This window comes from Rhinatrema bivittatum, chromosome 7, assembly GCF_901001135.1.
Source record: "Rhinatrema bivittatum chromosome 7, aRhiBiv1.1, whole genome shotgun sequence".
Lineage (NCBI taxonomy): Eukaryota > Metazoa > Chordata > Amphibia > Gymnophiona > Rhinatrematidae > Rhinatrema > Rhinatrema bivittatum.
In genome coordinates, this window is record NC_042621.1 from 134,381,253 (window position 1) to 134,395,796 (window position 14,544).

At 47.2% G+C, this 14,544-nt stretch overlaps 1 protein-coding gene across 3 annotated transcripts in view; it reads right to left on the reverse strand.

Annotated features, from left to right (window-relative positions):
* Window positions 1-14,544, reverse strand: part of ECD (ecdysoneless cell cycle regulator) — a 106,328-nt gene that overhangs the window by 13,015 nt on the left and 78,769 nt on the right. For 2 of the 3 annotated variants that reach the window (XM_029609179.1, XM_029609178.1), the window contains 3 exons: window positions 13,188-13,371; window positions 11,873-11,940; window positions 60-235 (listed from right to left, as the gene is read on the reverse strand). In XM_029609179.1, coding sequence (XP_029465039.1) covers window positions 60-235; window positions 11,873-11,940; window positions 13,188-13,371 — 428 coding nt within the window. Of the gene's footprint in view, window positions 1-59; window positions 236-9,754; window positions 9,879-11,872; window positions 11,941-13,187; window positions 13,372-14,544 lie in introns of those variants that run through there. The other variant, XM_029609180.1, reaches the window with a different exon arrangement.

The following is a 14,544-nucleotide window of genomic DNA, read 5'->3' on the forward strand; positions in this document are numbered from 1 at the left end:
ACCAATAATAGAAGAGGAGGCTTGCAACTATCTATGAGACTGATGTGCAAAGAACATACCCCTTGTTTTCTGGTGATGAAGCTTTTGCCAATGTTGGTGCCTGCCAATTCCTGGTCCATTGACTCCATGTATGACTGGATACTTTCCATGGACTCTGCTAGTAGTGCAGCTCCACCTTCTTCTTCACTGTCTAACTCTGGATCTTCTTCCTCATCAGAGTCCAGCTCTTCATGACCTACCTCAAAGGACAGGAAAATTGGTTCTTACCTGTAATACCACAGATCAGTCCAGACACGTGGGTTTTGCATCCCTACCACCAGATAGAGGCAGAGAACAAAACCTTTGAGGCACTGTTACATAACAGAGTGCCACCTGCAGTCCCTCACTATTGATCTGTACACGAGCCAAAAAGTAATAGCATTCTTCTTTCTAGGATGAACCGGAAACACAGGATTAGAATCCCCTGACCTGGAAGCACACATGCTTCCTAACAAAAAACAACAAAAAAAAAAATGGAAACACTGACAACTGCTGAATTTAAAAATTCTCAACCCCTGAACAGGTCGAAGCAACTCTGATATAAGGTGTACAACATTACCAGGAAATTCAGTCTTTTGGCAGCAAATGGGACAGGTCTCTGGACTGATCTGTGGTATTACAGGAACGAAAATTAGCAGATAAGAACCAATTTTCCTTTCCTATTCATACCCAGATCAGTCCAGAAAAGTGGGATGCACCTAAGAACCCCTACATTGAGCGGGAACCCAGAACACCTGCTCTTAACACACTTTCACCGAAGGTCACATCTTCCTGTGCCTGAATGTCCAATCGGTAATCTTTGGTGAAAGAATGAAGTGAGGACCACTCCACGACCTCCATATCTCTTGGGGGTGACACCAACTGACACTCCGCCCAAGAGGTTGCCTGAGCTCTAGTCGAATGCGCCTTGAGACCAGTCGAAATTTCGCAACCCTTACAAATATAGGCCGAGCACATGGTCTCCTTCGGCCACCTAGAAATCATAGCCTTAGAAGCTTTCTCCCCTTTCTTCGCTCCACCGAACAACATAGAGATGATCCAACCGCCGAAAGCTATTAGTGACCTTCAAATAACGCAACAGAGTGCAACGCACATCTAGAAGATGAAGATCTTTATCCTGCAGAGTCTCTCTAGACCATTCTAGAAAAGCTGGAAGCTCCACTATCTGATTCACATGAAAAGACACACCACTTTCGGCAAAAAGGAGGGAACCGTATGCAACGGCACCCTGCATCCGCAATGCGCAAAAATGGATCCCAACAAGACAGTGCCTGAAGCTCGGAAATCTGCCTAGCTGAACATATGGCAACCAGAAAAAAATGTCTTCAACCTCAAGTCCTTCTCGTTTTAAAGGCTCACCACAGAGAACTTGCAAAACTAAGTTGAGGTTCCAATCCGGACACACCTTCCGAACCGGTGGCCACAAATGCTTAACCCCCTTCAGAAACTAACTATATTGGGATGAGAGGCCAAAGACCTTCTCTGCAATTTGCCTCTAAGTAAATCCAAGGCCAAAATCTGAACACGGAGCGAATTATAGGTTAGGCCTTTGGACAAGCCCTGTTACAGAAAGGACAAAATGCGAGAGACTCCCACTGACAGAGGGTCCAGCTTCTGTTGAAGACACTAGGACTCAAACACCTTCCAAACTCTAACATACACCATAGACGTAGAAGGCCTCCTAGCCTGTAGCATAGTGGAGATTACCAGTTCCGAATATCCCCTCAGGCGCAACTGCTACCTTTCAAAAGCCAAGCCGCGAGACAAAAGCGATCCTCCCAATCTGACAATATGGGTTCTTGCTGCAGCAGTCCTGGAAGGTGAGCCAACCGAAAAGGACAGTCTATCGCCAGATACACCAGATCCATGAACCATGGATGTCGCGGCCACTCTGGCGCCACCAGCACCACTATCACTGGGTGTCTCTCTATGCACCGCAAAATTCGATCGATGAGTGGCCACGGAGAAAACACATATAGAAGAACCCTGGTTGGCCATGGGCACACCAGAGCATCCAGCCCTACCAAACCGGACTCCCTTCTGTGACTGAAAAATCTGGTCATCTTTGTATTAGCCCGCGTCACCATAAGGTCCAACTGAGGAACACCCCATCTGGCACAAATATTTCTCCAGGCTTCTGAGGACAGTTCCCACTCCCCAGGATCTAGCTGTTGCCTGCTGAGGAAATACGCCTGCACGTTGTCCACTCCTGCAACATGCGATGCTGCAATCCCTTCAAGATGGCACTCCACACAAATAATAGTTGAGTCTCCCAAGCCACAGCGTGACTCTTCATCCCTTCTTGGTGGTAGATGTATTCCACCATTGTCACACTGAAAACTCTAACCATCCGCCCCTCGATCAAAGGCAGGAACACCTCCAGGGCTCTGTGCATTGCCCTCAACTCCAGGCGACTGATCGACCACGACGCCTTCGCCGATGAACAAAGACCCTGGGCAGAATGACCTAGGCACACCGCCCCCTCCCCCCCAGCACTTGAGGCTGGCATCTGTGGTCACTACCACTCAGTCCAGTGCCTCCAGGTCGACTTCCTTTTCCAGGTTGTGCCTCAAGAGCCACCACAAAAGACTGGACCTGGATTCTTCTAGAAGAGGTAACGGCAGATGATACTCCTCTGATAACTGATTCCACCTGGCAAAAGCACCTTTTGCAATAGATGCATGTGAGAAAAAGTCCATGAAACCAAATCCAATGTCAAGGCCATGAAGCCCAGCACCTGTAAGTAGTCCCAGTCCTTTGGTATTGACAGACACAACAGACATGTCACCTGCGCCTGCAACTTCGACAACTTATCCACTGTCAGAAACACTCTGCCTTTCTGAATACCAAAGTGGGCTCTAAGATACTCCAATGACAGACTGAACCAGGTGACTCTTTGCTACACTGATCACCCAACCCACAGAACTCAGGGTGTCCATCACTCGTTGCACGGACTGACCGACCACACTCCTCCTCCATCTTTGCCTGAATAAGCCAAATCGTCCAGATATGGATATACTAGGATCCCTTCTTGCCTCAAGGCTGCCACCACTACCATAAATACCTTGTGAAGGTTCGGGGAGCAGCAGTCAACCCAAAAGGGAGGGCTTGAAACTGGAAGTGTTGACCCAGCACCATGTACCGCAGAATCTTCTGAATGGGAATATAGAGGTAAGCCTTGGTTAGGTCAGAGGACACCAGGAACTCTCCTCTGTGGACCGTTGCTATCACTGTATGCAACAATTCCATGCAAAACCGTGGAACCTGCAAGGCTACATTTACCTTTTGCAAATCCAAAATGGGCCGGAAACTGCCCTCCCTTCTTGGGAACCATGAAATAAATGGAGTACCTCCCCTGACCTTGCTCGTCCGGAGGGACTGGAACTATCTTACCAACCTCTGCAGAATCCCCTCCACTGTTCCTCATTTGCTTTGCAATGAGCAGTGGGACTCTAGAAAGAATTTTTGCACCTGGTCAGGGAGGCCTAAGGCATAACAGTCTCTTACCACCTCAAGAACCCACCGGTCAAGGGTAATCTTGAACCACTCCTCAAAAGCGAGAATCTGCCCCCTACCGCTTCCACCAAGGAGTGGGTGAGCCTCGCTTCATTGTGAGGACTTTTCTACTCTGGTCCCTTGACTGGCCCAGTCTCTGGAGGATCTATGGGAACCCCGAAAGGACTGCTGCTATTCCGATGACTGTTTCGGCCCAAAAGCAGAGGCCCCCTTGCCAGAACGAAACCTCCACGAACCTTGAAAATGGGACTGGGATGGAAAGACCTTTTTATTGCTCTTATCCTCCAGCAAGCGGTTCCTCTTTGGATTTTCCCAAAGACTTCATCAACTAATCCAGATCCTTGCCAAACAGAAGCTTTCCTTTAAAAGGCAGATTATACAGCTGGGACTTGGACCACATGTCCGCTGACCAATTGCGCAAGCACAAAAGCTTGCATGCCACCACCACTGAGACCATGTTCCTGGCAGACGTATGCACCAAATAATACAGCGCATTTGCCAAATAGGCCACTCCTGCCTCTAAACGGATGGAATGCATAGGACTGAGCGCCCCGGTAGAAGCCTGCTCCTATGCCTTCTGAACTCAGCACAAGCAGGCACACTGCATCATGCTGCCACACACCATGGCCCGCAGACTTAAGGCAGACACCTAAAACATGCGTTTCATTTGAATCTCCAGCTTGCGGTCCTGAACATCCTTCAGAGCAGCCCAACCCGCAACCGGGTTCGTAGTCTTCTTAGTCACCGCTGAGACTGCCACAACCATTTTAGGAATCTTTAGACGATCCAGGTTCTCCTCAATCAAAGGAGAGAGCTTTGCCATAGCCCTACTGACCTTCAAGCCTGCTACCGGGAAATCTCACATCCAGCTGATCAGCCTGTGAATCCTCTTAGGCAACGGGAAGGCACTGGGAGGACCATGCAGCCCATCCAAGACCGGATTCACTCCCTCATTGTCCGACTCCTCCTGAGTCATCTTAACACCCAATTCTTCCAACACCAAAGAGATGAGAGGATGCAGTTCCTCCTTTTTAAACAGAGAGACCACCCGAGGGTCATCCCCTTCTGTCATGGATCCCTCATCTGGATCAGGATCATCCTTGCTTGCATCATGATTGGGATTCTAACCCCCATCCGGGTCCACCCCTTGCATCTCAGAGACCTTCAGATATCTGGAGTCTCCCTCAGCACCTGCACACAACCCCAGGTGCTTAAGCAGATCTCCAGAACCTTCCACTGACACCATCCTTGGTCTCTTGGACGGGGTATTTGACCGCCTCTCTCTGGATCTCTTCTGCACCCTTCCTAGCCAGAAAGGCTCTGTGCAACAGTAGGACAAACTCTGGAGAAAACTCCTCCGGACCCTCGGTACCCTGCATGAGGAGACAGTCATCTGAGTCCGCTCCTCCTGCCTGATTCTCCTCAGCCCCCTACACCACAGAGAAGAGGGGAAGAGGGGAATTTCCAGACTCCTGGCAAGGTGGATTCCCCAGGATGTGATCTCCCATGGGTGCGACTGAAACCGCGGCCCCCCCCTCCGGGTCCACAGCTGCGGCCCCCGAAGATCGGGATGCCCTCCTCTCCTTTGAGCCATCTGCAGAGGTTCCTTCTTCACCCGGTGCAGAGGGAGTAGGAATTAAGGTGGACTGACCAGAGCACGCAGACAGCAAACGCAACGCGGCCTGAGTGCGCTGAAACTAAAGTAGGCCACGCCACAAGGCTGCTGTGCTGATCCGGGCTGAGCTGCGCGACTGTGGTGGCTTGAGCGGCATGTGGCGGCCCAAGCGACGCACAATCAGACTTTGCCTCACACACAAGATTTCCCCACCGGAGAAAATAAACAAGCCGCAGACTCCTTTAGCTCTCCCTCCTGTGGGCCCTGGCCAACTGTCCCGGTCACTGAGCTGCAGACTGAATCTCCCAGCCTAAGAATAACTGCTCTAGTTCCCCCTTTACTTTATCTTCTTTTCTTTTTTTTTTAAACTTAAATTTACAAAAACAAAAGTGTACTTCCCTGAGCAGCAGCTGGCAGGAGGAAATGTCTGAGGCAAAGAAGGAGCCAGTCTCCTGGCCACAAGGCTCTGGAAGCAGCGGGCTACAGCAGACAGGAGTTTCCAAACCCCTCGGTCACCTGGCTCAACCTCAGGGATGGCTCACAAAGGAACCTAGCACCTTGGAGAGCTAATCCAATTTCTCGAAGTCAAAAACTCTTCACTATCTCCAAAATGTAACTTTCAGTCAGAACTGCAGGTTTGTACCTCTACCATCTGCTGGAGACAGCGAAATACAGGTAAATTCTGAGGGACTGCAGGTGGCACTCTCAGTTATGTAGCAGTGCCTCAAAGTTTTTGTTTTCTGCCTCCATCTGCTGGGATGTAGGGATGTCTGGACTGATCTGGATATGAACAGGAAAATAAAACTAGCACACACAGTGTAGGAGGCGTGCTGACAGCTACAGGTAATAGACATTTAGTAGTGGCCAGATCCTGCAGCCTGCCTTCAAGAAAAGGCCAGGTGCAGAACCCCTGGTTCTGTAGTCTTGGGGCAGTGCTGATAAGGGCTGAGTGTAGATGGTGGCTACCTGGGTCAAAGGTACCCTTCGTTCTATGATCTGAGGCAATGTTGATTGGCTGAGCCTGGAAGAAAGGTTTCCTGGGATCAAGTACTGTCCCTAGTTCTTCTGCTCTCAAGGCAGTGCTGCCCCTGATTCTATAAACTTAGCCCATGTGCACTATCCTAAGTCTGGAAGCATTCTGGGTCCAGCACTATTCTTGGTTGTGAGGTTTCAGGGCAGTGTTGATGAGCCAAGTATGGAAAGAGTTTTCCCAGGGTAGATGTTGTCCCTGGTTCTTCTAGGCTTGGATAGTACTGACAGGCTGAGCCAGAGATGGGGATTGGGGGAGGGTAGCTGGAGATGGAAGAAGGGGCGAATCGAGGTTTCCCAAGACAAGTTCTGTTGCAATTGCCTCGCAACATTCAAAGGCAAGGAGGGAAGGAACACTGCCTGTGAATGACCAAAGCCATACTGCAATATACCATAACATGAAACCGGAAAGCAGAGTTGCTTACCTAAAACAAGTGTTCTCCAAGGACAGCAGGATGTTAGTCCCCACATGGGTGACATCATCAGATGGAGCCCGGCAAGGAACTTTGATCTCAAAGAATCTAGAACTTTTAAACATGCCCTACTGAGCATGTGCAGCTGTAGTCATCACCCTGCCCCCTAGGCAGAGTGCCTCAGTCCATAATATAGCTAATATGTGGAGAAACCAACTCTCAGGGGAGGCGGGTGGGTTTCATGAGGACTAACATCCTGCTGTCTTCTGAGAGCACCTGTTGCAGGTAAGCAACTCTGCTTTCTCCGAGGACAAGCAGGATGGTAGTCCTCACACATGAGTAAATCCCAAGCTATAGGTTGTCTGAGTAGGACAAAATAGGAAACCGCACCGTGCTGAAAGCACCGCCTCGCTTCCCTTTTACCTCTGAGGCAGCCGACCAACAAAGGGATTTAAGTGGGAAAAGAGTTGGTTTTATAAAGAGTAAACCATAGAAAAGACTGAGACAAAATCCTGATGCGTAGCAGAGGCATCTGCCAACAAGAAACACAGTCCACACCACAGAAAACATCAGAAGCAGGGTTTCGGATCAGTTAATCTTGACAACAGTAAGTCGAGAACCTCCTGAATTCAGGAAAAAGTCTAGAGATGTAAACAAGAGAAAGATTCTTGGATGAAGGCCGGATAACCAAAAAAACAATTGGGGCTCGAGAACTCCCCAGAAAGAAACTGCAGTCCACTGACATCTGAAAGACAGAATGCTTCTGCAGAAGTGTGCCCATGTTTGGCTAACAGACATAATGGGCAGAAAACCAAAGCAACGCTTGGAAGAATAATCAGTAACAAATGCAGGGTCTGTGACAGACCCCTCGTGCCAAAACACCAGACATAGCTGACCAGCGGGACAGCATCAAGAATTTCAGGGGATGAAAGGCAATCCCTGAATGGACCCTGCCACCCTGGGGAAGCCGCTGGTTCCCCAACTCTCATCTGCTGGAGTCAGAAAGATACTGAGCTCCTGCAGAGGGTGTACTGGTTTATATGGTAACGCCCCTCGAAGTCTGTTCTGACTCCATCTGCTGGACGGGGGACATAACCCACCATCTGGACTGATCCTGGTACGTCCAGGGAAGGAAAAAATGGTGTATCTTTCCCTGAAGATATACCACGAATGCTTTGGCTTTTCCTCCCCACCACCTGAAATTCCAGCTGGAAGTTGGAAGGAGCAAAGAACACAAGGAGGCAGACTTCTGGACTGCTGGGTTAAGCTAGATGGTACAAAAACCCCAAGCGAATAACTCACTGTCAATTCCAGTAGGGAGTTACCTATCAAGATAGATCCCTCAACCTGCTTGGAACAGCTGAAACAGATAGCAAATTCCACAGGGAAGGAATCCAGAATCACCCCACTAAGAGATAGGAAGCCAGGGTGCCGCAAGTGCAAACTCCTGTCGAACAGGATTTCTTCACCAGCCTGGAAACTCTAAGGGTACTAGGGCAGGGCAAAGGTGATCTCGGAACAGATTGCTCCAAACCTGGTTTAGATATTAATAACTCAGGCATGCTAGCACATACTACCCCCAAAGAAGCACGTGGTTCAGTAAATAGAACAATTGTTGCATGAACCAGGACTCCCCTGTCTGCAGTCAGGGTTATTCCTAAAATGGGGAAATATAGCTTGCAAGCCACTGCAACCAAAGAGCACCACTTCTGTTGCGGGGTACCTCGTCCCCCAACTCCCTCAGCCATGGAATGGCGATAGGTTAGAAGGCATACTCGCCAATTAGATGAATTAGAACCCTCCTCATTGAGGTAGGGTCCCACAGGCAAGAATGACTGGCAATATAGTGGTCCTTATCACAAAAAATGCCCATTGAGCTCAGAAGGTATCAAAGGAGACTCCTGGATGGGAGAAACCCCTAATCTTCACTGGGGAGCTACTTGAGAAATACTCCCTCGTAAAATAGACCTGCTGTGCCTTAGGATGACCTAAGGAGATAGCTCAACCTAATTTGATAGCCAGGAATTATGACAAACATAATAAAGGAAACTTCAAACAACCAATCTTGTTCATTCTGTAATCTGTTCAACTCTTTGATTTTTGTAGCAGTATAAGCTTATATTGTGAATACAACCAATAGTTAAAGTTTTACTTGCAAAAGAAAAAAAAAGACTTTGAAAAATAGTGTTTCTTTAGATTTTTCATGCAAATGATGTAGTGATCCAGGCACTGATGTGAAGGCATGCAGTCAGGCTTGCTGATGTGTAACTAAAAGCTTTATTAAGTTTACATTGTTATATATAAGCTCATACTGTTACAAAAATCAAAGAGATGAACAAATTACTGGGTGAACAAGATTGGTTTTTTTTCGAATTTCCTTTATTATGTTTGTTGTCACTAAGGAGATAGCTACCATTTGACCAGCTCTCATATCCCACGAGAAACCAAGAGCGACCAACAATCAGAAGCAGTGTCATGCCTTCTCTGAGAAACAGAGAACAAGGGACACCCCTTGCAGGGGTGGACAACCAGATATCCAGAGGGGACCCCAAAAGAGTTGCCCTGGAACGCAGTCAAATCCCCCCTTCCTGAAAGAACAGGGAAAGCAATGGGAATCGGAATCTCCCAATCCCAAAAAACCTGTCAACTCTCCAGTTGACAGTTGAGATTCAATTACTGATCACCGAGATTCTGACACTGGCAGTCACCCTTGGATGGGGAAGGCCACCACGGTAATCAACGAAGAGGCCACAGCAAAAACGGTCAGATGACTGCTTGGAGAAGAGACGACTGAGGGGGGGATATGATAGAGGTGTTTAAAATCATGAGAGGTCTAGAACGGGTAGAAGTGAATCGGTTATTTACTCTTTCGGATAGTAGAAAGACTAGGGGGTACTCCATGAAGTTAGCATGGGGCACATTTAAAACTAATCGGAGAAAGTTCTTTTTTACTCAACGCACAATTAAACTCTGGAATTTGTTGCCAGAGAATGTGGTTCGTGCAGTTAGTATAGCTGTGTTTAAAAAAGGATTGGATAAGTTCTTGGAGGAGAAGTCCATTACCTGCTATTAAGTTCACTTAGAGAATAGCCACTGCCATTAGCAATGGTTACATGGAATAGACTTAGTTTTTGGGTACTTGCCAGGTTCTTATGGCCTGGATTGGCCACTGTTGGAAACAGGATGCTCTGCTTGATGGACCCTTGGTCTGACCCAGTATGGCATTTTCTTATGTTCTTATGCTGCTGCTGTCCCCTGGTCTTGGCCTGCAAGGAGATGCACAGATTCAAAGAATCAAGGCTCCGGTTCAGCGACAAACCTGTTAGGGATGGAGCACCAGGGGCTTCCCCACAAAGGGGATTTGTGACACAAAAGGGATCGAAAGACAAATTCCTCTTATGAGGAAGAAGACTACTCTCGACACTACTCTCCTGGGATCTACTCCCCTTAGGGTTGGACCAGGAAATCAGTCCTAGGTCAGTCCTGTGGCAGTGGTGCACAACCTGTTGTGCTCGCCACGAGGGAAACCCACACACACATCCCCATACAGTAGAGGACAACTGGAGAATTCAGCCCTCCTTTGTAAAAGCACGCTGACCAGAACGCATCCAGTGGTAGCCCATCCTATGGATGGCAGCACAACTATGACCCCACTCACCATGCTTGTGGGTAGAATCCCATGGCACAGTAAGGACAGAGCACCACTTGCCAGAGTCGGTGGCTGTGCACTGCCAAAGGCAGTGTGTGATGACGCCTTCCTCACCAGTGCTCCCCAAAACTTTGTGGTGCAGAATTAAGAACATAAGAACATAAGAAATTGTCATGCTGGGTCAGACCAAGGGTCCATCAAGCCAGCATCCTGTTTCCAACAGAGGCCAAAACCAGGCTACAAGAGCCTGGCAATTACCCAAACACTAAGAAGATCCCATGCTACTGATGCAATTAATAGCAGTGGCTATTCCCCAAGTAAAATTGATTAATTGCCATTAATGGACTTCTCCTCAAAGAACTTATCCAAACCTTTTTTGAACCCAGCTACACTAACTGCACTAACCACATCCTCTGGCAACAAATTCCAGAGCTTTATTGTGCGTTGAGTGAAAAAGAATTTTCTCTAATTAGTCTTAAATGTGCTACTTGCTAACTTCATGGAATGCCCCCTAGTCCTTCTATTATTCAAAAGTGTAAATAACCGAGTCACATCTACTCATTCAAGACCTCTCATGATCTTAAAGACCTCTATCATATCCCCCCTCAGCCGTCTCTTCTCCAAGCTGAACAGCCCTAACCTAAGAACATAAGAAAATGCCATACTGGGTCAGACCAAGGGTCCATCAAGCCCAGCATCCTGTTTCCAACAGTGGCCAATCCAGGTCATAAGAACCTGGCAAGTACCCAAAAACTAAGTCTATTCCATGTTACCATTACTAATGGCAGTGGCTATTCTCTAAGTGAACTTAATAGCAGGTAATGGACTTCTCCTCCAAGAACTTATCCAATCCTTTTTTAAACACAGCTATACTAACTGCACTAACCACATCCTCTGGCAACAAATTCCAGAGTTTAATTGTGCGCTGAGTAAAAACGAACTTTCTCTGATTAGTTTTAAATGTGCCCCATGCTAACTTCATGGAGTGCCCCCCTAGGCTCAGACCTTGACACAACAATGGCAGAACCCGGACCACCTGTAATCACCCCCAGCGCCCAAGAAAAAGGAGCAAATAGGGCCACCAACCCCTGCTCCGGCTATGCCTGCTACCAGGGGGGATGGTCCCACCGGAACCTGCCAGCCCCCTGGGAGGCTCAAAGTCCTGCTTGTCCTGCCTGCACTGCAATATTAAGGCAAAAAGGCAGATGCAGATTTTCTTTCTTGTCCTGCTGTTTCTATTATTTATTTTTTTAAAGTGAGAGAAGATAGTCAGAACTGCAGGTTATGCTACCTCCAACTGCTGGAGACAGAGAAATACTGAGAGGATGCAGGTTATAGCCTGGACTAAGAGGGGGTGCTCTCAAAGTTTTTCTCTGTCTCCATCTGCTGGAAGGGAGGCAAAACCCAATAGTCTGGACTGATCTGGATACATACAGGGAAAGGGACTGTGTCAAGGTGGCAGGGTGAGGACTACAGCTGCACATGCTCAGTAGGGCATGTTTGAAAGTTTTAGATTCTTTGAGATCAAAGTTCTGTGCTGGGCTCCATGTGATGATGTCACCCATGTATGAGGACTACCATCCTGCTTGTCCTCGGAAAAACTCAACTCACCCAGAATCCTTTCCAAGGCACTGGTGAACGAGTCTACATCAAAGCTGACAGGGGCCTGAGATGTAGTCCTGAGAAGTCAGACACAAAGAACATATAATGTTATGCTCTGAAAACTGACTGGTTTCCAATCGAAAATGGGGAAAAATTCACAAGCTATAGCTATCCCAGGGTCTTCTCTCCCACCATGCTCACAAGGTTTGTTGGAAACTATTTCCCAGCATGCATATAAACAGTATGAGGGTTTTATACACCAGAAAAATCTACATGGATTGTCTGCTTGCAATTTGTGAAACCCCTGCCTCCAGTGATATGCAGCTGGGCAGAAAGTTTGTAATGAGTCCCCTGAGTGAAGCCAGTTTTTTGAAGACTATGTACAGCAGACCAGCTTGTGCTATTGTGGCAGCTTCCTCCCTTTTCCCAGGGCTTCCAGCATAAGGCCCTGCTCCCAAGGGGGAATGGGGTGGGGTGTGCAGTGAGCATAGCTGGATCAGAAGCAGAAGACTCACAGGCCTTCCATTATGGCTACCCATTTTATTTCCCTTATATAGCTTTTCTATACTCTTCATTAAGGGCAGAGCTTTCAGTAATATTCCTCTCTTAGGGAGACAGAAACGGAAGCTTACTTCAGAAATCCATGTACTCTCTTATCCTTGTTGCAACACTCACAGCCCCAGCCAACATTTTTCAGAGAGAAATCAGCTGCTTTCTCGCCACCACTACCACTACATTCATTCCCTCCCAACCTTGCACTCCCACAGGAGCATTTATTACACATACAGTATATGTATTTATTTATGTTCCCTTTATCCAAAACATGCACATATTGATTGTGGTTGTAAAACACTATCAATACAATCCAGATAAAATTATAAATACATAACACCCCCCTTAAAAACAGCCACCTTAACATACAATCATAGAATCTCATCTAGCTCAGTCTAATCCCTCCATAATAATTATGATAGTACAGCCCCCTCACAAGCTCCTAACCTCTCAAAACCTCAGCCATATACTTGCTGGAATAACCACATCTTCACAGGTTTATGCATACTCCACAATCTCTCACCCACATCTTCCTGGTCCCTTTCCACAGCATTCACAGACCTGACCAACAGTTGTAACAGAGGCACCCAGAGCTCTCTACCCTACTCCTTTCCACAGATTCTATCCGTGGCACTCACAGCTCCAGGCAGCAGTTATTACAGAGATATCTAACACTCACAGCCCTGGCCAGGACAGACTTTCAGAGGCACATTTATTCCATCTCAGTCTCTGCTGTGAAACCAGAGAATCAGACAAAAATGAAACAGTTTACCAGGGCATTTCTGCTCCCTCGTGCATGGAGACTTTTGATATGAATGCTTTCATGCTCTGTGTCACATCTGCCAGATCACATGGCTGCTCATCTTCAGCCACAGAGGGATGAGTCTCCTCCAACCCTGTCGCCTCCTGCAGAATCTGCTCCAATTGTGCAGGGGAAAGCTCCAGCCAGCTGTCATCTGAGGAAGGAAATATAGTGCTAAGTGAAGATTAAGAAGGGGCAAAGACAGCAGTCAGCACAGATGCAGAGTTAAGAACTGATAAGGCAGAGAAAAATCAACACCAGCATGGAGCTAAGAAAGGGCAAAACAAAGAGAAGATAATATGAATGCAGAGCTATGCACAAGTGAGGAAGGGAGAAACCCAACACTAGTGCAGAAATAAGGGCAGGAAAAGCAAAGGGCAGCCAGCACTAGTGTGATGTTAAGGATGGGTAAGGCAGACAAAAGCTAATGTCTGTGAAGAGCTAAGAATGAGAAAAGCAGAGAGCAGCTAACACCAGTGTGGTGCTGAAAGTGTCCGATTAAGGTCAACCAAGCCTGTACAATAACTGTACGGTGTGCCACTGCAGCACAGCTCCTGCACAGCATATTTCCAGGCTCTCTACATCTCTTTGAGAGTTTTCTGGCTGATTTTAGTGCCTTCCCTCTAGCTTTCAGCTCCTATTTCTTTAATTTACATTTTTTTTCCTGGTAGACTCCTCCTACTCTTTGTACTTCCAGCTCAAGAGACATTTTTTTGCTCACTAACAAGGTCATTTATCATTTCACAATAGGGACTTAACATGCATGTTAAGGCATTACTGCATGTTAATGTCCTAAAGCATGCGATAAATAACGCAACGCAAATACATATGCAAATTCACAATGGGTACAGCAACACAATATTTAGTGCTGGAAATAACTACACCTATTTTTCAGTGTGTTGTGCTTATGATAATCTTGCATTACGGTGAAAATATTTTTAGCGCATGGGGGAGAGAGGGAGAGCCTCTGTATAGAGTCAGTCTGACACGCTATATATATGTACCAATGTAGAGGGGCACAGAAAAGCAGGGTTTTTTTTGTTTACGTTGAGCCCTTGACACACGGGAAGACTTTATGCCTGCTTAGTATCGTTGTGATACTAAGTAGGAAGAACCACAGAAAGCAGTACCATGCAAAAAACACCAAAATACCAGTCTTAAGGTAAAAAAAAAAAAATACATTTCGGGGTGCTCAATATACACGCTCAGGGCAGAGTATATTGTGTGTATTGTGCCAGTAAATTAGCTGCTGTAGAATAAATTGAGCATCCATTTTGCTAACCTGCACACACAGGGCACATAATTTATTTACTGCTTCACTTACTGC